We start from the raw sequence: 23,403 nt of genomic DNA, 5'->3' as shown, positions 1-23,403 counted from the left end.
TTATTTAAAAAAAGTGCGATACATGTCACCCCCCCTCCTTATTTATTATATTTATATATATGTGTGTGTGTGTGTGTATATATGTGTGTGTGTGTATATATGTGTGTGTGTGTATATATATATATACACACAGACACACATGTATATATTATATATTATAGTTGTCTTCAGACACACCAGAAGAGGGCATCAGATCCTGTTACAGGTGGTTTCGAGCCACCATGTGGTTACTGGGAATCGAACTCAGGACCTTTGGAAGAGAAGTCAGTGCTTTCAACTTCTGAGCCTTCTCTCCAGCCCTGGTTTTACCTCTTTTAAAAGACAGGGTCTTACTATGTGGCCAGAGGTGGTCTTGAATTAAAATTGTAATCCTCTTAACCTTTCAAACCTGTTATTGCAGATGTGTGCAGTGTCATGCCTGGCACTCCTCTTTTATTTTGTATGTTTCTTATTTGTCTGTCATGCTCCTCTTTTATTTTGTATGTTTCTTATTTGTCTGTTTTGTTTTACTCACCTGAATGTGTATGCATGGTAAGTGCAGCTGCTTGAGGAGACTAGAGCAGCATGTGCTCCTTACTGCTGAGCCAGCTTTCCATTTCCCTTCACCTTTTTTTTTTTTTTAAAGGAGGATGAACTAATGTTTCTATTTGAAGTATTCTTCAGTGACCTCTGTCCCTTGAATCTATGCCATAGTCCATAACTATGACATAGTTACAACCAGCTATTTCAAGAGGCTTTCCATCTAGATCACTTTTGCATGGGCTTGCCCATTTCTCTCGCTGTCCTCTTGTCATCAACTCTGATTAGATTATTTGGTGCTGAAGACAAAGGGCCTTCCCAGTGCTTACATAGTGTAGGTTCATGACCAATGGGTGTAAGCACACAAAAATGGACTGGGTGCTTGTCCAAGGTTTGGCAGCTTTGTGACTTCACACATCCAGTAGCAATGCCCCCTTCAGGCCTGGTGGTAGGGTAGGAGAGAACCTAAGCCTGTGCTTCTGTGTGACTTGCTTCCCTCCTTCCCTCCTTCCCTCCCTCTTCCTTTTTGTTTGTTTTGTTTTTGTTTTTTGTTTTGTTTTGTTTGTTTTTGTTTTTTGAGACAGTGTAGCCCTGGCTGTCCTGGAACTCATTCTGTAGACCAGGCTGGACTTGAACTCAGAAATCCACCTGCCTCTGCCTTCCAAGTGCTGAGATTAAAGACGTGTGCCACCACTGCCTGGCTTCCTTTTTGTTTTTTCAAGACAGAGTTTTTCTATATAGCCTTGGCTGTCCTGGAACTCAAGATATCCCCCTGCCTCTGCCTCCAAAATGCTGGGCCCAAAGGTATGCACTGCTAACACCACCACCCGGCTTCTCTTCATTTCTTTCTTCTTTCTTTCTTTTTTTTTTTTTTAAAGATATATTTATTTATTTTATGTATGAGTATACTGTAGCTGTCTTCAGATACACCAGAAGAGGGCGTTGGATTCCATTACAGATGGCTGTGAGCCACCATGTGGTTGCTGGGATTTGAACTCAGGACCTCTGGAAGAGCAGTCAGTGCTCTTAACCACTGAGCCATCTCTCTAGTCCTCTTCATTTCTTATACTGTTGCATTTATTTATTATTTTAAAGTAACCTTTCTTTTCTAAGAATGTTGTGCTTGTGTGTGCTTATGCTTGTGCATGTGTGAGAGCAGAGTGAACATAGATTTGTTATGGAAAAGTGTGGGTGATCTCCTCAGAGTGGGAGGGGCTCCAAGGAGGAGTACCTTTTTTTCTGAGTTTTCCACAAATGCCTATCAGATGGCATTATACTGGGTGCTGTGGAATGAAGACAAAACATACAGATCCATGATGAAGTTCAGAGAGTATTTGGTGTTGGCCTTGATGGCCTAGTGTTGTTATTCTTATGTTCTTATGATTGTTGGCTCTGTCAGTTGCTCACATTTATTTAGTGATTTACTCTGTGCCAAGCCTAAATCTAAAAGATTTATATGCAACAAACACTTCATAGTACTCTGAGTTTACTACCTTTATTAGGCCCATTTTATGTACAAGGCAACAGGAACAAGGCAGGTATCTAAGTTGTATGAAGTTAAAATTAGTAAGTGGTAGTTTGAGATCTACTTGGTATTTGTGTTGAGGGTCTCATGTCACCTAGACTGGCTTTGAATTTACCATGAAGCAAAATCCCTCTTGATCTTCCTGCTTCCACTTTCCAAGATTGTAAGTTTGAGCCATCATGCCCTCCTTGAATTTGGGATTTGAATACAGGTGGTCTCATCTGGTCACCATGGCGCATACTTATAATCCTAATATTCAAGAAGCTGAGGTAGCAGGGTTGCTGCAAGTTTATGTGTATCTATGTCTTTGAGTGGGTTTATGTGTATCTGAGTACAGTACTCTATGAGCATGTTGGATCTCCTAGAGTAATGGGTAGAGTGGTTGTGAACTGGGGTTGTGAGTCACTTAGTGTGGGTGCTGGGAACCAAACTCCAGTCCTACAAGAGCAGGGAGTGTGCTTTACGCTGAGCTATCTCTCCAGCCCTGGCTTGTTATTGTTATTTTTGAGATAGTCTTGCTAGGTAGGCTTAGTACTTCCCTTGTAACCCAAGCTGGTTCAAATTCACAGTGATCCTTCTTCCCTCCTGTATACATCTGACACATTTTTGCGAGTTTTGATCCTGTGGTTTGAACTAGGGCATTGAGTATGCTCGACTGGGCTCTGTCAGTGAGTTATGCCCCTAGCCCCTGGGTGTATGTCTTTGATCCAATGCTACTCAGTCCTGAACTTGGAACATAGAGCAGAGTCCCTGTAATTAATTATAATGTGAAGAGATAAACTCTGTGCAAAGTTCATGTAAAAACCCGGGGGGAGAACAGTTAATTTCATAGTGGGAATTTCAGAAGCTTCACAGAGATTACTTTTGAAGTTAGGTTGCTCAGTTACTGCCAGACGCTGAGATCTGTTGGTGTTTAGGGCAGGCAGTCTTTAGAGGCTGACATTCCAGTGGAGGGAGCAGACCATGGAAGACAGCGTGTGCACAATGATCTTCCCTTGGGGTTGTGGATGCTTTCCTCATGGTAGATTAACATTTAGTGAAGGAAGCCCACAAAGATGAAGTGCCATTGTTACCACATCTGTGTGTCCCACTGCTGCTGTTCACATTGGTAACCTGTAGGGTTTCTCCTCTGTAAAGTTTTCCTGGTTCCTTCACATTTTGTAAAGAACTTACTTCCTTTAGACCATAATTAAAGAGTGGAGAGTTTGGTCCATCCATCCATCCATCCTTCCATCCTTCCATCCATCATCCAAATGTGCACATTCGTGCCTGAGTACTGGGGATCTGAACTCAGGTCATTTTTGCATGGCAAACAGTTTACTGATTGAGTGGTCTCCTAGCCTGATAAAATGTTTTTGGTATTAAGTTTCATTACAGATGGAAGACATTGGATAAAGAAAAAGTAAATCTTTTTTGTTAATTTGTTTAAGTCAGGGTTTCTCTCTGTGGCCTGTGCTTTTCATGAACTCACTTTGCTCCTTCTGCCTCAGCCTCGAGTGTTGTCATTGCAACTGTGATCCACCTCATTCAATTCAAGTAGACATTTATTTTATTTTGTATTTACCACTCCCCCCCGTCTTTTGACAGTCTCATGTAGCCTAGGCTAGCCTTGAATAGACTTGGTACCAGAGGTTGGCTTTAAACTCTTGATCCTCCTGTCTATACCTCCCAAGAGTTACAGGCATGTGCCACTATACTTGACTCTTAAATTCTTTTTGTGTATGCATGGAGATAGAGGGAAACTGCAAGAAGCAGTTTCCTACTGTTGGGACATGTGAAAACTGAACTCAGGTCATCAAGCTTGTTAGCAAACATTTTCTCTCCCCGAGTAGTCTTGCTGGTCTCTGGTTTACACTTTTATGTTATTTTACAAAGTCTTTATTGAGCTAGGGGTCTAATTGTAATCATAGTTCTTGTGGAGGCTATGGAACGGGGATTGTAAGTTCCAGGGTAGCCTAGGCTATGGCATAACAAGACTGTCAGATGGAGGGATTATTTAGAAAGGAGCTTATTGAGGTATCATTTATCAGAGTACACTCATCTTAAGCTAAGGCTTGATGACCATTTCATACACATACCCTTCTGTGCCAGCAAACCAAGCTTGAGATGGTATTAGACCCCTCAGAAGACTTTGTCCCCTCACTGAGTTCGTAGTTCTCCCTTATCAGAAGGAAGTCTTGTGTGCAGCGCTGTATTTCAAGTGAGTCCTGGCAGCACCAGCAGCTTATTATAAGTATTTTTCTGGCTGTGTTCAGAATCCTGGTTGCAGGAGTTGAGGGCCATGGAGGTCTGACATAACTCGGTCCCACGGCAGTTATGATGGACAAGAGAGGCCAGAGGTTTTTGTTTTTGTTTTTTTTTTAAGATTTATTCATTTAATGTATATGAGTACACCATTGCTCTCTTCCAACCCACCAGAAGAGAGCATCAGATCTCATTAGAGATGGTTGTGAGCCATCATGTGGTTGCTGGGAATTGAATTCAGGATCTCTGGAGGAGTAGTCAGTGCTCCTAACTACTGAGCCATCCACCTCTCCAGCCTGAGAGGTCAGAAGTTAAAGGATACCTTTTAAAGACTTTATTTGATGTGTATGAGTATTTTCCCTGCATGTATATATGTGTACCACATGCATGCCTGGTGCCTTTAGAGGTCAGAAGAGGGTGGTGGATTCCTTAGAACAGGAGTAATGGCTGGTTATAAGCTACCACGTGGGTGCTGAGAGTTGAACCTGAGTCCCCTGCAGGAACAACAAGTGCCCTTAGCCACTGAGCCTCTCTCCAGCCCCTACCAGCTATTTTTTTTTTTTTTAGGGAGTGAGACAGAAGTATGAGATGGTTTCCAGGATATGAGAATGAGAGCTGGAGGTGTCAGAAGGGCATCAGCAAAAGTCATCTAAGCTTGAAAATGCCATGTATTTCTGAGAGAGAGAGCTAAATAAGAATGGTGGGAGAAGGGGCTGGAAGGGGAGGTTTAAGCAGAAAAGAGATGCCTTCGGATCCCTGTCAAGAGCAGGAAACTGATACTTCCTGTTCAGTCTCTTAAGTATTTACTGAACAGTGCTAATTCTGGCCTCTGCTTGATATTGATGGGAGGGACTCAGGGATTGCTGTACTATTCTGAGCATGGCTGCTGAGGGGACTGGGACTGAGAGGCAAGATGAATACAAGATGAAGACACTTCCTGAATTGAAATTATCAGGTGTTGATTAGCAGAGGTGCTAAAGTGTAAGGAAGGCTGGCACCAAAATCAGTAGAGTTTATTACCTGGCCCTTTGTTTTTGCTAAATGTATCTTCCATCCCCATCTTCTCTCTCCAGCAAAGTTTGCTGATGCCTCAGAGTGTTGCTTTTGTGCATCCAAGCCTCTGGCTTCTGCTGTGGTCTGAGCCAGGAATAGACAGTCTCTGAATCCAGAAGCACAATGAGTTGCTGTATGTTTGCAAAAAGACTGTTTATATAAGGAACAATCTGGAAGCAGCCTACATACCCAAGCCCAGGGCAAAAAATTAAGGCAAATTTTGGGCTAGCCACTAGAGAGACTACTAGAGGAGAGGAGGGTGCTGATGGATTTGTAAAGCTTGTAGTAAGCTATGCACATGGATGTTTTTGTTTTTTAGCCTAGGTCTAAAATATAGCCTTGGCTAGCCTATGACTCACTCTATAACCAAGCTGTACTGACACTCTGCCTCCCAAGTACTGGGACTAAAGACATTCACCACTATTCCCAGCTGTGTTGTTTAAATGATGATGAGGATGGTGGTTATTATTATATTAAAATTAGTTTGTGTGTTTATAGAGGACAGCTTGTAGGTATCATTTTTCTCCTACCATGTGGGCTCCAGAGAACAAATTCAGGTGTTAGGCTTGGTGGCAAGTCTGTCCTCTATCTGCTACATCATAGTCATCTTGAGGGTCGTTGTGTGTTTCACTTTGAGGTAGGGTTTCACTTATAGTCCAGGCTACCCCCCCAAGCCTGTGCAATCTTCCTCTCTCAGCTTCTCTAGTGCTAGGATTATGAGCTGCCATACCCAGTTTACGTGAGTTATTAATAGTTCAAAATCACTGTTTATTCCAGTAATTATAAACTGGCAACTTGGCCAGTTGGAGTAGTTCCTAATACTCTTGTTTTTTGTTTTGGCAGCACTGGGGATGGTGCCCAAGGTGTTACACTTGCTAACACATGCTCACTGTGTCACACCCCTAGCCCTGGAGAAGGCATTCAGAAGTAAACCCCTCCCTTCTAGGTTCTTCACTCCTCATCTTACTATTTTGTTTGTATTTCTAGTTTGTGTGTGTGTGTGTGTGTGTGTTTGTGCATATGTATGTGTGTGGGCTCTTGGGACCAGATCCCTACCAGGCATTGCCAGTTGTAATGTGAGCCAGAGGCTTATGGTAACAAGAAGTTTTATTTTACTCTGAAGGGCAAGCCTGAGCAACAAACCATCCTTCCTACAGCTTGGGACCCACAGTATGAACAAGTCAACATTATATCCCAGAATTAGACCAGGCAATTTCTGTTCCTCTGGACATGCCTGTGAAGTCAGCCTTTCCCAGGACTTGGCAGGAACTTGGGGTCTCCAGCTCTCTCCTTTCCTTGATGAGCCTAGGTATATTGGTTTATACAGTAGCTTTCAGAAGTATTTCTTAAACCAGAAAATCCTAGGTCTCTACTTTTAGAAAACCACAAGAATCTTGGAAATTCTACTTTGTTAGTTCTTAATTACATTATAGCAAGTTTCCTTAGAGTTTAGTGGTTTGAGGTTTGAAAGAAGATTAAACATTTGTTATCCAAGTTTCTGTGGGTTAGAATTCAAGAACAACCTACCTGGGAGGTTCTGGTTCAAGCTTACAGTTCAAAGTGGCATAGTCATAGAGTTGGGGACTTTGCTGTGAGTTCTTGAGGGGATGCCTTGATTCTCCACCGTACAGGCCTTTCCATAGAAACTAATAATATTTTCACAATGTAGTACCTGTTTGTTTTCTGCTTTCCCATGATGGGAACCCAAGAGCATGTAGACAAAAGTATTGTCTGGGTGTGGTGGTGCCTACGTATAACCTTAGTGTTCAAGGGATAGAGGCAGGAGGCCAGACTGGTCAGTTCTAGGCCAGCTAGGGTCCTGTACAACAAGAACCCCCCTCCAAAATAACATTACACCTACCCCCAAAAAATGAGTAAATAAGTTGGTTGTTTTCTTTTTAATATTTAGGTTTTTAGGGGTTAAATCAAGTTGTCAGGCTTGGCAGCAAGTACCTTTACCAACTGACCACTTCACCAGCCTGCGGTTACTATTTTAACCATCTTAAGCATGTAGTTATATAATATTTATTTATTTTATGGTAAAAAATATATATTTAGAGTTAGGCAGTGTAAGGCACCTAGCTAGCAAGATGGAAATTATCTCAGTTATAAATTGATATGCAATGAACTATGCAGAGCCATTTATTTGTTTGTTTGTTTATTCATTTATTTAATATGTATGGGTGTCTTGCCTGCATGTATGTTTGCATACTATGTCACGAATGTGTCTGGGGCTCACAGAGGCTGTCAGATCCCCTGAAATTGGTATTACAGATCTTTGTGAGCTGCCAAGTGGGTGCTAGAAATTCAACCTGGGTCCTCTGGAATAGCATAAGCCCTGTTCTTAACTGTTGAGTATCTATTCAGCACCAACAAGAACGTTTGTGTGACCTAGCTTTGAAAGTCCCACACTGTTCCTTCTGCCGCATTCATTCAACCAGACCATAATTAATCGGACCCCATTTTTGAAGGCAGGGTTATGCATCTGTTTTCATACATCCTGCTTTCCTCTGGTGTAAGGTCTGAGACAATGAAGGTGTGGGCGTGTTCAGAGGACTCCTTTGCTCTCTGAGTTCCTCCTTTATGGTCTTGATGATTCCTCACAGTCTGTTCTTAATACTGGCTCAAGGTCAGACTTAGAAGAACTGGTGTGGATGAGCAGCCACCCAAGTTTGAGTGGTGGTTAGGGCTGGTTGTTCTCTTCTCCCTGGCTTTGAATTCAGTTACCTTCCTGTCTCTGGAGTGTCAGGATAAGGTCTGCTATGGTACATTTGTATTGAAAGTCTACTAGATGTATGTTATTATCAGAGGCTATGTCTCAAAACCATGCTCCCTCTCTCTTTCTCATCCTCTCTCTCTCTGTCTCTCTCTGTCTCTCTCTGTCTCTCTCTCTCTCTCTCTCTCTCTCACACACACACACACACACACACACACACACACACACACACACACACAGAGAGAGAGCAATAGTTATACATGTGGGGAGACAACTTACAGGTCAGTGGAAGGAAAAAGATTTTTGTATGAAGATGAAGAGAAGATTTGGGGACTGGGAATCCTACTGGGAATGGTAGTTGAGTTATTAGATTTCTTTTTCTGCTTTGTTCCTAAGTGGAAGAATTAAGCTCTAAAGGATTGTGGGATCTTACTAAGCCAGATTCCTACTACTGGATTGCATTATCTTAGAAGTAGGGGTAATGCCTGCGGCTGTTTTTCCTTTTTAGTTCTCTTTAAGATGAATCTGCTCTGCTGGGCATGTTTGTTGAGTCTTTAGGTTTCACATAAGGGAGCTTCTTCATGCTTTAAAAGTTACATTAAAGGTAACAGTTAACAATAAGGCTTTGAGCCGGCGGTGGTGGCACACGCCTTTAATCCCAGCACTTGGGAGGCAGAGGCAGGTGGATTTCTGAGTTCGAGGCCAGCCTGGTATACAGAGTGAGTTCCAGGACAGCCAGGACTACACAGAGAAACCCTGTCTTGAAAAACCAAAACAACAACAACAACAACAACAACAAAAACCAATAAGGCTTTGGCCGGGCAGTGGTGGTGCATGCCTTTATCCCAGTACTTGGGAGGCAGAGGCGGTGGATTTCTGAGTTCGAGGCCATCCTGGTCTACAGAGTGAGTTCCAGGACAGCCAGGGCTACACAGAGAAACCCTGTCTCAAAAAACCAACCAACCAACCAACCAACCAAACAAACAAAAAACAAAAAACAAAACACAAACAATAAGGCTTTGATTATCTTAAACTTGCAGACATTTTGAAGTCATTTCAAGAACTGTTGGAAAGAGATTACACATGCTGATTAATTGCAAACAATTGTTTAGTAGCTGTTGCTTACTTGGTGGTGATCTGGCATCTGGACCTTTTTTTTTCTTTTTTTCTTTTTTGGTTTTTCGAGACAGGGTTTTTCTGTGGCTTCGAACTCACAAATCTGCCTGCCTCTGCCTCCTAAGTGCTCCACTGCCCGGCATCTGTACCTTTTTTTTTTTTTTTTATGATGTCCTTGTTTTCCTTCTCTCTCTCTCTCTCTCTCTGGCTTTCGCTCTCTCTTTCTCATTTTCTCTCTCCTTCCCTCTCTTATCCTCCTTCTAGCCCCCCTTCTTTTCCCTTCTAAATTATAAAGCTCAGGCTGGGCTAAGCTGTGGCAGTTTCTTGCTTTGACCTCATGAGTGCTGGGATCACAGGTGGGAACCACTGTGTCAGGCTGTCGGCTTTTCTTGTCACCTGTTTATGAGACTGAGTTAGGAAGTTTGATAAAAATGGTCCAGATTGCATAAAGCACAATGAACCCCTTGGAGACTGTAGACCAGAGAACTCCCTGGAGACTTTTCCTGAAGACCTTGTAGGCCAGCATATCCTGGGCCAGGGACAGCTTTCTTTAAAACATTATTTGTGAGTGCCTGGGGATCAGAGGACAGTTTGCTGGAGTCCATTCTCTCCTTCTATCATGTGATCCTGCTCAGGTTGGCAGGCTTCGTGGTAGGCACTTTTATCTACATGCTGCCATCTTGCTGGCTCAGGACTGTTTGGGAAACACCTATCTGCCCATTGGTAAGGATCAGGCAGAGTTGCCGCTTCCTGACTTTCGTAGTTGATTTTTGCCCTCGGCATTGTCTGACTAACCTTACTGCATTCTCTCCCAGAAATAGTGGTTTTTTAAAAATTACTTCTTGAGATAAGGTCTCTAACCCAGGCTAACCTCAGACTCATTGTGCAACTGAAGATAAACTTGAACCTGATGTAGCTGCCTCGTGGAGGACTCCTGTCATCTCCCAGATTTGAGGCCAGACATCCCTAGAGGTGTCTTGCTTTCTTCTCTTCTTCAGCCTCTCCCTTCTCTGCCTTTTGCTTTTCTGGATCTTCTATTGTTGAAAGTGTTGCTGTTTCTGCTATTGCTGTCTGTAGACACAGGCTTATTGTGAGTTCCAGGCTGGTCAGAGTTACATAGTGAGACTCTGTCTCCAAAGCAAAAAGACAGCTAGTGAGATGGCTCAGCTGTTAAGAGCACTGTTCTTCCAGAGGTCCCAGATATGACTCCCAGCACACTCAATGGCTCAGAACAATCTGTAACTCTAGTTCTGGAGGATCTAACTCTTCTGACATCCAAGGGCACTGTGTGCAAGTGGTACATAGACATACATACAGGCAACACACCCACACACATTAAATTAAAAAACAAAACAAAACACAAAAACCTGAAAAGAACAAAACAAGGAAATGTGAGTTCTGGCTACCGTGCCAGTTTCAGAGGAGTCTCTGTGTGCGGCTCTTAGTGTGTACTGCAGTGGTGTTCTGTCTTCTTTTCTGACTCACATGTCAGCCTCTGCCTATCCCCTCTTGCCTGTCTTGTATTTGTCAAGATCACATGTGTCTGAGCCACGTGACATTATTTGATGAAAGCAGTTGCTATTGCTAATCTCCTGTAGTTCAACCTAATAGTCTGAAAATTTAGTCAGTTCATAAATCTAGTGTGCCTCAAGGGTAGGGGTAAGAGCACATGTGTGTAGACTCTCTTTGAGGGCCTGTAATTTACTGGCTACATCAAAGACATATACTAAAGCCCTGTAACTGATGGAGCTAAGCTGTCCCCAAGGCAGGTAGCAGCTGTGATCTTGTAAGTTCTACCGGGTCAGTGTCTAAGATCGTCATTAGTACTACTTTTTTTTTGTTTTGTTTTTGTTTTTTGTTTTTCGAGACAGGGTTTCTCTGTGTAGCCCTGGCTGTCCTGGAACTCACTCTGTAGACCAGGCTGGCCTTGAACTCAGAAATCCGCCTGCCTCTGCCTCCCAAGTACTGGGATTAAAGGCGTGCGCCACCACCACCCGGCAGTACTACTTTTTTTAATGACACGGATAGGTTGCCTCACTCAGGAATAACTTGTATCCTGTCACCGAGCAGAAACCCTGTCTCGAAAAACAAACAAAACAAAAAACAAAAAAAAAACCCAAACAAACAAAAAAAGAAACGTTGTCCCTTGGCTACTATTGAGCCTCCTGGAGAGTTTTCTGGAGGTCTGCAAACAGTTGAAATACCCCATCAGAGTATATTCTTCTTGTAATCCCAATACTTGGGAGGCAGACTGCAAGTTCAAGACTAGCCTGACAATAGTATAAAAACAACAAAAACTCCATGAGTTTGAAGCCAGCCTGGTTTACATAGCACATTCTAGGCCAGCCAGGTCTACATAGTGATCTCTGTCTCAAAAAACAAAATTATTTAAATTGTGATTGAAGAGATAGCTGTCTAGTTAAGAGACTGGCTGCTCTTCCACAGGTGCCAGGTTCAATTCCCAGTGTCCATATGGCAGATAACAACTATAACTTCAGTTCCAGGTCATCTAGTACCCTCTTCTGGCATCCATGGAATGCATGTGATGCTCACAAGCAGATGTATGTGCAGGCAAAACATCCATATATGTAAAATAAAAATAATTAATTACTGTCTTAGTTAAGATTTTTTCTGTCAACTCCTATAACAACTATAACAGTTTCATTGGTTCAGTCCATTATCATCATGGCAGGAAGCAAGGTGGCATGTAGGCAGACATGGTGCTGGAAAGGTAGCTGAGAGTTCTACATCTTGATGTGCAGGCAGAAGGAGAATGTGTATCATACTGGGTGTAGCTTGAGCATATATGACCTTAGAGCCCACCTACATTCACACACTTTCTCCAACAAGGCCACACCTAATAGTGCCACTCCCTGTGAGCCTGTGGAGCCATTGCTATTCAAACCACCTCAGTTACTTAAAACATTATGTATATATGTATGTGTATGTGCTCATCTGTGTGTACATGTGAGCGAGTGTAGGTGTCGTCAGAGTCCAGAATGTATTGGACTTGGTGCTAGAGTTCCTGGCAGTTTTGAGCTACCCAGTGTTGGTCCTGGGACCAAAGTTGGGTATGAGCTTTTCACTGCTGAAGCAGTTCTTTTAGTTCCTCTCAGAGTCTCATATAGCCCAGTATGGTTGCCAATTTGCTGTGTTGTTGAGGGGATCCTTGAACACTCTCCAACTTTGTTTTGTCCTGAGACAGGATTTTGCTTTAAGACATATTTAAAAAATTATTTATGTTTGTATATGCGTACACAGAATGGCGTGCATGTGGAGGTCAGAGAACAGCTTGTAGGAGGTGATTCTCCTTCTGTCATGGAGGTTTCAGGGATTGAATTCAGGGCATCAGGCTTCTTGGTGGCAGGCACCTTTACCTGCTGAGCCATCTCTCCAGACCAGGTCTTGCTATGCAGTACATGCTGGCCTTGAACTTGCAGTGGGCCTCCTGCTCTTCTCCAGTGCTACAATTAGAGGTGTATGCTACAGTGCTACCTTTTGGAGTGAAGAGTATTTGACTGTATAGCTACAGGCTGGCCTATAGTTTTCAATCTTCTGCCTCATGAGTGCTAGGATTACAGGAGTGTGCCACTCTGCTCAGCTTCTCTTGAGAAATTTAGCTATGAAAAGTTTAATACAGGGATCAAGGCTCTTAGAAAACAGGGAAGGATTGGAGTTGTGAGACTCAACAATGCTGCCTTTGGAGAACCAGTTGGAAGGGCTATCTATGGAGCCTTGGTGGCTGGGAAGTCATTATTGGCATTGCCACTCCCGCCACTTCTCTTTGACATTGATATAAGGTGGCTAGACATTTGCTGTGAGAGAGAGAGCACGGCAGCAGCCACATCCAGAATTTCCTCAGTGTTCTGATGTCAAAGGCCAAAAAGCTGTTGAGTCAGCAGGTGCATTTTAATAAATTCTGATTACATGTGAGTGGCTGGTCTGATCACTAAGCTATGGGTCTCTATCACCTTGATTGCTTATTGGACGGGAATGAGGAAATGTTGTTTACTTTCCCAGCTCTAGAAAGGGTGGAATAGAGACTGAAATAGGCTGAACTGGCCACAGTTCTGCATCTTCCAGATATTTTGTACATATTCATATTTTTTAAAGCTTTATTTTATTTATATGAGTACACTGTAGCTATTTTCAAACACACCAGAAGAGGGCATCCAATTCCATTACAGATAGTTGTAATCCACCATGTGGTTGCTGGGAATTGAACTCAGGACCTGGAAGAGCAGTCAGTGATCTTAACCACTGAGCCATCTCTCCAGCCTTTTTAAAAAAAATTTTATTTTATGTATATGGGCACACTGTATCTGTCTTCAGACACACCAGAAGAAGGCATCAGATTCCATTACAGATGGTTGTGAGCCACTATGTGGTTGCTGGTCACCTTCCTTTAAAAAGAAGTAATAGCTGGGTGTAGGGGCACATGCCTTGGATCCCAGCACTGTGGAGCCAGAGTCAGGCAGATCTCTGTGAGTTCAAATCCAGCCAGGGCTACATAGTAAAACCCTGTCTCCAATCAATCAATCAATCAATCAATCAACAACAGAAAACTTCAAACACTTCAAAATGGGGCCTCTGAGGTGGCTTAGCAAGTCAAGGTGCTTGCCATCCAGACTGATGGCCTGAGTTCTAGACCTGAGATTCACACACTGGAGAGAGAGAACTGACTCACAAAAGCTGTCCCCTGACATCGCCTTGTGTGCTGTGGCCTACCTGGGCACACACAATTAATAACATGTAATAAAAATGCAAACACTTCATGTAACAGTATATCCTCCATAATATTGTGCGTTGTGTCTCAGTATAGGAGGAATCATCTTGTTCTTTTCAGTATCTGCACAGTACTTAATTATACGGTTTAAAAATGCTTAAGAACAGATAAACCTTGTATGTGGAAGGTAGAGGCAAGAGGATCAGGAGTTTGAGGTAATTTTTACCAACATAGTATTTGAAGCTAACATGGGCCACATGAGATCCTATATCAGAAAAACCAACCAACCAAACACAGAAACCAAAAATCCTCAAACAAAACTGAAGAAAACCAGCCTGTGTTTTAGGCTTGTTATAGTTTATGGACATGTGCTGACATAGCCAGGAAGTTCACATTTGCTTCTTGCCCCCAGTGTTCTCAGGACTTGTGTATATGTCATATCCTGTAACTAGTACTGTGACCGACTTCATGAGTGAACTCGGCCTCTGACAAGTTAATAGTTGATCAACTAAGAAAGGAATCTGTTGAGATCTTTTACAAAGTCTGAGCGTGTGTGCCCTGTCTGCATGCACGAAGAGGTCAGAGGATAACTTTTGGAGTTTATTCCTTCCTTCCAGTGTGGGCTTTGCTAATGGAGCTCGGATTATCAGTCTGTGTGGCAAGTGCTTTTACCTGGAGAGCCATCTCATTTGCTCCAGATCAAGACTTTTATTGTTTGTTTGTTTATTTTGAGACAGGGTCTCTAGTTCAGGTTGGCCTGGGATGGGTGTCACTTCCTCTTACTTTCGCTCTGTAATTACAGGTGTGTAGCAGCCATGGCCCATGAGACTTGAACCCAAGTCTATTATCTTCTATAATTTATTTGACCCAGTTAAACAGCATCACAAAGTATTAAGGACTTTGTTTTTGAAGCAGTATTCATAAATCTCGACTTAGCCTGGCCTCAGATTTGCAGTCATTTCTCTGCCTTAGCCCTAAGTGCTGGTGTTTGCAGGCCAATACTAGCCCCCCATGCCTGGTTTTACAGTGGTAGGACTTTGGTGCTAGAGAGATGCCTACCTTAGTAGTTAAGGTCACTGGCAGCTTTTCTAGAGGCCCTATGCTTTGATTCCTTAGCACCCACATGGTGGCTCATAACCGTCTGTAACTCCAATTCCAGGGGATCCCACTCACTCTTCTGACTATTGTGGCTGCAGTGGTCACACAAGTAGTACACAAATATACATGCAGGCAAAGCGTTCATACAAATAAATAAGTTCTTACAAACAAATTTTTTTTTTTTTTAAAAAAAGATGTGTCTTAAATACTTTTGTAATTGTGCTCTGTGGGTAGTCTTGGCTATTTTGAATAGGGAGTAAAGTAATAATTTACCTTTTTTCTGACTCAGGTATCCAGCTCATATTGAAGACATTGACTACGAAGAAGGGAGAGTTCTCATCCATTTCAAGCGTTGGAACCATCGTTATGATGAGTGGTTTTGCTGGGACAGTCCTTATCTACGCCCTTTAGAGAAGATACAGCTGAGGAAAGAGGGTTTACATGAAGAGGATGGATCTTCTGTAAGTAGCAAATTCCTGGAGTTCTGTAGTGAATGAGGCTGATTGGCTTCAGGAGTTTGTGTCTAGGCTTTGATCTTCAGTGGACAACTCAGTACCCACTGGAGAGCAGTCCTTGCCTCGGGCTGTGGTGGTAACCTTCAGATCTCTGTGGACTAGGGCTCCTTAAGAGTTAGTTTTCACCTGTTGGTACAGTTGATGTAATAGTTCATAAATTAACTTCATCGGGCTTCCATCCATAGGAATATGATCTTACGTCTCTTTTAGAGACCACTGTTTCCATCATAGTGTTCGAAATACTATTAGGTGCATAGTAGGTCTTCAGGAAATATTTGTATAATAAACCAGGCATGGTGGCTCATCCTAGTTCTTGGGAGGTCAAGGTTCATGGATTGCTTTGAGTTTGCGGCCAGCCTAGGCTACAAAGTAAGACTTTGTCTTAAGCTCCACCATCACCATCTCTCCCATGCCAGGAATAGTGCTGTATGCCCCTAATCCCAACCCTGAGGATGTGGAGGAACAGGAGGACCAAGAGTTCAAAAACTGAATAACCAAACCAAAGCAGTAGAGCTGTCATCTCAGCACTTGAGGCAGAGGCGGAATGCGTGCTGGAGTCCCAGGCCAGCCTGCTTTACATAGCAGGTTCCAGGCCAACCGGAGCTACATAATGAGACCCATCTTAAAACGAACAATAAACAAAACTATTCCTCCACCAAATTGTTGAATAATGAATGAATGATTGAAATCCAGACCCACTATGTCTAGAATAGTGTATACTAGTAAGGTAGCCTGGAGGATCCTTTGCTGTGCTAAGCTTCATCTATTAAACAGTCATTTTTTTTTTTTTTTATGTGATCCTGAGCTTGTTTTATATAGTCTGATGAGCCCAGGAGGACTTGGACTTGGTTGGATTATTTCAGCTTTTCTAAATTTCATTATCGTTCCTGGAGCTTTAATTGCCTTCAAAATGACACACAACCTTTACTTTTGTTTAAAGCAGACATTGAGACATCTGTGGTAGCCCTTGCTTTGGGATCTGCCTCAGCCTGGATTCCAGTTTCCATTCTAACCTCACAGAGGAACTTGAACTCTGGCTGGCCTTTCTGTGTTTTCCCTTCCAGTTTAGGGTTGTTCAGTACTGTCCATTTGATCATTCCGTGGTCATCTGTAGTTTGTGAATGCACACTGTGCTGAGAGGACAGCACGGCATGCGAAAGGTGTACAAGTGCCGCCCTTGGTCAGGGCTGTAGCAGCAGTGTGGGTGGCACGAGATGCCCTGAGGCTGCTTTCCTGAAGATAAGCAGCCTCATTCCTTCCAGCTCCTAGACTAGGTATGTTCTCTGGTGGCCCAGGACTCTTAGATTCCTTTCATCATGAATACCGGAGAGCGGAAGAGTGTCTTGATGTTATCCTGTGCCTACCTTCACCTCCCCAGCATAGGGACTTTTAGGTTTTAGCCTTCTTGTTTGTTTGTTTTTGGCTGTTTGAGACAGGGTCTCACTATATAGCTCTGACTATGTACAGCAGGTTAGTCTTGAACTCACTGAGATCCTCCTGCTTTTGTTTTCTGAGTCCTGGGATTAAAGGTGTATATAATCATTTTTAGATTGATTTTTTTTTTTTTTTTTTGCTTTGTTTTGTTTCTTTTGTTTTTTGAGACAGGGTTTCTCTGTATAGCCTGGGCTGTCCTGGAACTCACTTTGTAGATCAGGCTGGCCTCGATTTATTTATTATTATTATTGTTATATGAATGAATGGGTGTTTTGCCTGCATATATATATTTGGTATTTTTGGAAGTCAGAAGAAGGCATCAGATCTCCTATAACTGTAGTTATAGATGGTCATGAGCCACCATGTGGGTGCTGGGAACTGAAGTCCTCTGCAAGAGAAGCGAGTGCTCTTAACCCCCTGAGCCATCTAGCCCTACCCTTCTCATTATTTGATTCCCTATGTTGAACATCAGAATCATCTTGCATCTTTAATAGCCCATTCTAGTCCACTCTCGTTGGTCTGTTTTTATTTTATATGTGTGTGTATGTAGTGTGTGTCTGTGTGTGTGTATGTACGTGCACATGCGGATGCCTGAAGTGAGATTATTGGATCCCTTGGAAATAAATTAAGACAGTTTTGGTACTGGGTCCCAAATCCCAGTGCTATGAAAGAGCAACAAGTACTCATAACTGCTTAGCCATTCCTCCAGCCCCAAGTTTTATTATTTTTTAATTAAAATGATATGTGTTTATGAATGATATACATGTGCAGAAAAACTTGAAGAAGTTGGTTCTTGCCCCCATTTAGGTCCTGAGAGTTGTGTTTTGATTGTTGGGCTTGGGGGTAAATGCCTTGACTTGCTGAGTCATCCTGCCTGGCCCATCTTTTTATCTTAATTTGGGGTGTGTGCGTGTGTGCATGCACTTATGCCATAGCACAGGTTTTAAATGTCAGAGGAAAGTGTGCAAGACTTGTCCTTGCTCTAGAAAGTCTGTCTGAGGATAGAATTCAGGTTATGAGGCCCAGCACAGTACTCACTCTCATCCACTGAGCCATCTTGCCAGCCCTTTACTTATTTTTGAGAAAGAATCTTTTTGTGTGGCTAACACTGACTCAAACTCTGATCCTCCTGCCTTAGTGATGCTTGTGCTAGGATTACTGAGTCTCAGCACTGCACAGCCCACCCTTACCGTTCATGTGATCCCAGCTGTTTTTATGATTTGTGCTCTAATGTGCTCCCTAGGAAATTCAGTTGGTAACTGGACGTTTATTTTTTATTTTTTTTTTTATAGGAATTTCAAATAAACCAGCAGGTCCTTGCTTGCTGGTCTGACTGTCGATTTTATCCAGCCAGAGTTACTGCTGTGAACAAGGATGGTAAGGTGTTCAGCTGTGGTTGTTTTTGCTTCTGCTATAGGGGAATTTTATAGTATGAGTACTTTATAATGTATCAGATTTATTACCTAGCAGTATGTTTTTCAGCTGGTTCTAGGCATATGTCTGGCACTAGGAAGAGATTATAAATGGAAAGAAAGCTGGATACGAGGGAGGGATTTCCTATAGGTTCACTCTCCAACATAGGAAGAAAAGGAAGAAAGAGATGGAGGAGCTTTATTCTTTGCTACTAAATTTCAGTCATTATTTCCTCAACCAAGCACTGTGAATTCTACTGAGAGGTCTGTGGGTTCTTTCTAGAACTCCCTGATATTTTGATGAAATATGAACAGCTTACAAGTTAATTAAATCAACAAACACTTGAACATGTACTTTGTCGATAAAGGTGACTAGGGTGGGCATTGAGATACAATTTGGGAACCCTGCTTGTGACTACCTAACATGTGGGAAGACAGGGCAGGGAATTTGAACCAAAAAAATGCTTTTTTTTTTTTTTTTTTTTTTTTTTATAGCACAAGGGAGTGGTATGGGGAGTGGTTTGTATGATCAGAAGGGACTCTGGGTCCACATGATGTGTTTCCTTAGCATATTCTAGCAGGATGTCTGGGCGTGTGGCTCTGATCTCTGGAGTGCATGTTTTGGGCAGCCAGAGTTCCACTGTGTCAGGTCAAGGGGCTGATAATGTAGCTGGTGATAGAGCACTGGCCTAGCATGCATGGGGCCCTGAACCAATCCCAAGCACCGCAAATCAAAAGAAAACAAAAAACCAACTACGACCAACACTGGCCTTTTTGTAGTTGGTTTTGTTGTTGTGGTTGGTTTTTTTGTTTGTTTTTTGTTTTTTTTCTTTTTGAGACAGAGTCTCACTATGAACCCTTGGGTGTTCTAGAACTCATAGAGATCCTGTTTGCTTCTGTCTCCTGTGTTGGGGTTAAAGTCATGCATACCCACTCCTGGCCCACGTTGTTGTTGTTGTTGTTGTTTTTTTTTTTTGGTTTTTTGAGACAGGGTTTCTCTGTGTAACAGCCCTGGCTGTCCTGGAACTCACTCTGTAGACCAGGCTGGCCTTGAACTCAGAAATCCGCCTGCCTCTGCCTCCCAAGTGCTGGGACTAAAGGCATGCGCCACCACTGCCCAGCGCAAAGTCTTCTTTGAAATATAGTTAGATCAAGATGCATTCTGCCTCTCCAGATTCTTGTTTTCAAGATGGTCTTTCTTTCTTTGTTTACTGGCTTTTGTAGCCGAGAGTGTTCTTTAGGTTCATAAAGGGCCTATAGGGCTATCAAGTCATGTTCTTCCCTCCAATAAGATTCACTGGAGGTGTTCTTTTGGGCAGCACCAGCCCTTCAGCTGGGATGAAAATTTGGGGGAGTTTCTATGAGTCATTCTTGAAGTAACAGCAGCAGTTAGTAGGGGACATCTTTTGTTCTAGTGTTGGCTGAGTACATGGGAGGTAGAACTGAAAGAGAGTGACTGGGATCAGATGCACAAAGGCAAACAGGGCCAGATGGAGGAAGAGGATTTCGAGAGCTTTGTGGGGAGATGAGTGAGCTCTTAGAAAAGTAAGAGGTGGCTTCATAAAGGTCACAGAAGTCTTAGGAACTGACATGTTGCATGTAGTATTTGCAGAGCCCTGTGCTTGGCATCATGACCACAGCCAGAAGACCTAGTAAGGCAGAATGAAGCCAGTGTACAGTGGGGATGCAGGGCATAGTGTAGGATGTGGGGTGGGTGTGAAATATGTTTGAAGCCATTAAGAAATGAGCGACATTGGGTATAATATTGGCTGTAGTTAAATAGCAGTTTTAAGTAGCTTTTAAGCTGGGGCAACTGCAATTGGGCATGGTGGCGCATGCCTTGGGAGGCTAGACTAGATGATCCCAAGCTTGCCGTCAGCTTTGGGCTACATACTGAGTTAGAGGCCACGGGGCTACACAGTGAGACTGTTTCAGAAAAAAACACAACACAGAGAATCAAACAATAATGAAGTAACTGGGGTAACTAAAGCTTTGCAAACTAAAAGGGCAAATTCTTTCCGTTGTTTCCTCATGAGATAGATTATAGGAAGGAGAGTTTTGAGGCCATGGGCTCATGAGGTGGTCGTTGGCCACCCTGGTGGTTGGTTCTATATTGGTTCTTAATTCCTAGCTGCTTCATTTACTTAGTTGAAGGACATGCGGACTGAGTGGGGAGTTTTGCTGAGGCCTGTCTATATTGCATTGAAAGCCTTGGTGGTCCTTGAGACTGATTGATTGAAGAGAGGGGGTGAGAGGATAGAGTGAGCTAAATCCTGAAAAGGGAGGCTATCAAGGCATGCTGGGAAAGTTATGGAAGTGAAGCTGGTGATTTCTTTCCTCTGAGCAGTGTCACCCCGGCCACTGGTTCTTAGGTGCTGCCTTTGGGGCTGGCAGAGTAAGGAGTACTTGTGGACTTGGTTGCTGCCGTGCTCTACAGGTATTGTTGAGACCAAGTCTGCCTCTGGAATCTGTAGTTCTCCTGCCTCAGCCTCATCTGGATTACAGGCATATGCCTCTTGGTCTACCCCCACCTCCCTCCACACCTTTCTCTGCCTTTGCTCCTCTTTCACTTTGTTTTTTTGGTCTTGGTTATTAAACTCAAAGCTTCATGCGTGCCAGGACCGCGTTCCACCGCAGAGCTAGATTTCCAAGCTCTTGACTTTCTTTTCCTTCCTATCTTGGATTTTTCTACCTGCCTCAGTTGGATTTCTCTATAGCCACGTAGGACCTGTGAGGAGGAGGTGGAACTCTGTTGGCAGCGTGCCTTTCAATTTCTTCTGAGTTACTCTGTCTGGTCCAAGCTGCTAGAAGGAAGTGGAACCCAGGAAAAACAGCTTGTGGATTCATCTTCAGCTTAACTTTCTTATTGCTCTTAACTCCCTTGGGGGTTTTCCTGAGGCTGAGCAGGCTGTGGGGACAGTGGGCAGAGTGGAGGAGCAGCAGCTACTGGGGGCGGGGGGAGTCCTGGCATAATTAATCAGCCCTAAATAACTCAAGAATTCTTAGGGAAGTTGGTTAATGCTTGGAAAAGAGAGAGAGCCATTGATAATGGGTCTTGGGGGGGGGGGCATTTGTTTATTTGTTGTTTGAGGTAGATTCCTATAGCCAGACTGGTTTTGAACTTAACGTGATCCTCCTGCCTCCACCTCCAGAGTGCTGGAACTATAAAATCCTTTCACCTTCCTGGTTTTTGTTTTGTTTTTGAATTAGGATCTCACTTCCATCTCCTGGCTAGCCTGTTCTTGCTGTGCAGTCAAGGCTGGCCTTGAGCTCATAACAATCCTCTTGCACCAAGTGCTGAGATTACAAATGTGGGCCACCATGCCCAGCTTTTTATTGTTTTATGGCAGTGAAAAAAGAACCTCATTTAGTGTGAGCACTGTGTGTGTGTGTGTGAGAGAGAGAGAGAAAGAGAGAGAGAGAGAGAGAGGGAGAGAGAGAGAGAGAGATCATTGTTGGTGAGTTGATGAGTTGATTTTGGGCCTTATTTGTCTGGGGCTGTTTGATTCCTCTTTGCAGCTTTTTTTTTTTTTTTTCCTAGAGAGAATCTGGCTAGGTTGCTGAGGCTCGCCTTGAATTTTTAGACTTAACTGCCTGCTCCTTTTGCCTCCGACTTCCTAGGAGTTGGATTACCAGCATGTACTGCCATGCCCAGAGCCACATGACCTTCACCCCTCCCCCTCCCCCCATCCCCTCTGTGGAGGACCACTGCTCACAAGGCTTTCTCACTGAAGAAACTACTGGTGGCTAGCATTAGCAACAAGATAGGTTCTTTCCTGTTGATACTATATTGCTCGGACTGGCCTGAGACTTAACTGGCTTCGAATTTGAAACAGTTCTTGTGTTGCTGCTTCCTACATGCTGGGGTTAAGGGTGAGTGCACTAAGCAAGTCTTCCTCCTAATTAAATGCAAGTCTCTAGGTCACATGCTCCCGTTTCCTCCAGTTCAGTCTATTTTGGGCCTGTGCCTTGGAGCTTGTGTTTACCACAGGAAATGCTATGGAAATAGTCTTCCCAGGTCTCTGCTGAAGCAGTTCTTTTTTACATCTTTTTTTCTGCTGTAACTGTACCTACATTTGAAGCACGGGAGGTGAACAGATTTGCACAAAGGGAAATAAGATGAAGATAGGGCCACACATGCAGGATCTGACTTCCTTCTTGTATTGTCTGCGGAGGGGTTACACTTCTTTCGGAGGAATTTGCTGAGTGATAATAATTAGAACTACTTATTGATCTGCTTCTCTGGAACGGGATCTATGCTAAGTAGTTTCCACACTGTTGCATTTTTTAAGACTGGGTCTTGCTGTGTAGCCTGTGTTGGCCTAAACCTAATGCTTTCCTTGCTTCTGCCTCCCCAGTGCTGGTCTGTACCACTATACCTGGCAGAATTTGAACATCTTATCTAGTTGTCACACAGGGGGAGAAGGGTTCTTCTTACCATCAAACTCACCCTCATTGTACAGGTGAGAAGTTAAGTTCACAGGAGAGAATGAATACGAATAAACACAGAGAACATAGAGCTGAGGTTCTGAGGTCCTGGAACTGCGTCTCCTATAGTTCAAACCGGCCTATCCAAAGCATCCCAGCAGGGTTTTCCTGAAAGGTTACAAGTTATCCAGTATTCCTGGGTGGGCACTGATCTGCTAGGGGAGATGTCAAGTGTACCCATTTTTTTTTTTTTTTTCTTTTTAAGATATGGAGTCATTGTGTAGCTCTGTCTGGCCTAGAACTTACTATGTAGATCAGGTTGACCTTGGACTCACAAAGATCCATTTGCCTCTGCCTCCAGTTCCAGCTATTCAAGAATCTCAGGCAGGAGGATCATAGTTCAAGGCCTGTCTGGGCTATAGAATGAGTTCAAAGCCAGTCTGGAAATAAGATAAGGAATTTACAAGACCAGTGAAAACAAAGCAATTTTCAGCACATAGTTCCAGAGACAAAGACACAAGCATAGAGAAAGGGCAACAATGACTGGCATGCTGATTTCAAAGTCCCAGAATCTTAGAAATTCCAGTCTTCTCTCCTAGGCCTGGACTTGTCCCCTT

General features: G+C 43.2%; 1 protein-coding gene across 2 annotated transcripts in view; it reads left to right on the top strand.

Moving 5' to 3' along the window:
- Positions 1–23,403, top strand: part of Phf20 (PHD finger protein 20) — a 106,596-nt gene that overhangs the window by 32,019 nt on the left and 51,174 nt on the right. For both annotated transcript variants that reach the window (XM_028775333.1, XM_028775334.1), the window contains exons 3-4: positions 15,287–15,458; positions 18,239–18,323. In XM_028775333.1, the coding sequence (XP_028631166.1) occupies positions 15,287–15,458; positions 18,239–18,323 (257 nt within the window). The remainder of the gene's footprint in view (positions 1–15,286; positions 15,459–18,238; positions 18,324–23,403) is intronic.

The sequence above is a fragment of the Grammomys surdaster genome, unplaced genomic scaffold (genome assembly GCF_004785775.1).
Source record: "Grammomys surdaster isolate TR1022 unplaced genomic scaffold, NIH_TR_1.0 254, whole genome shotgun sequence".
Taxonomy (NCBI): domain Eukaryota; kingdom Metazoa; phylum Chordata; class Mammalia; order Rodentia; family Muridae; genus Grammomys; species Grammomys surdaster.
The sequence above is the reverse complement of the archived record's forward strand: the minus strand, read 5'-3'. Positions and strand labels throughout refer to the sequence as shown.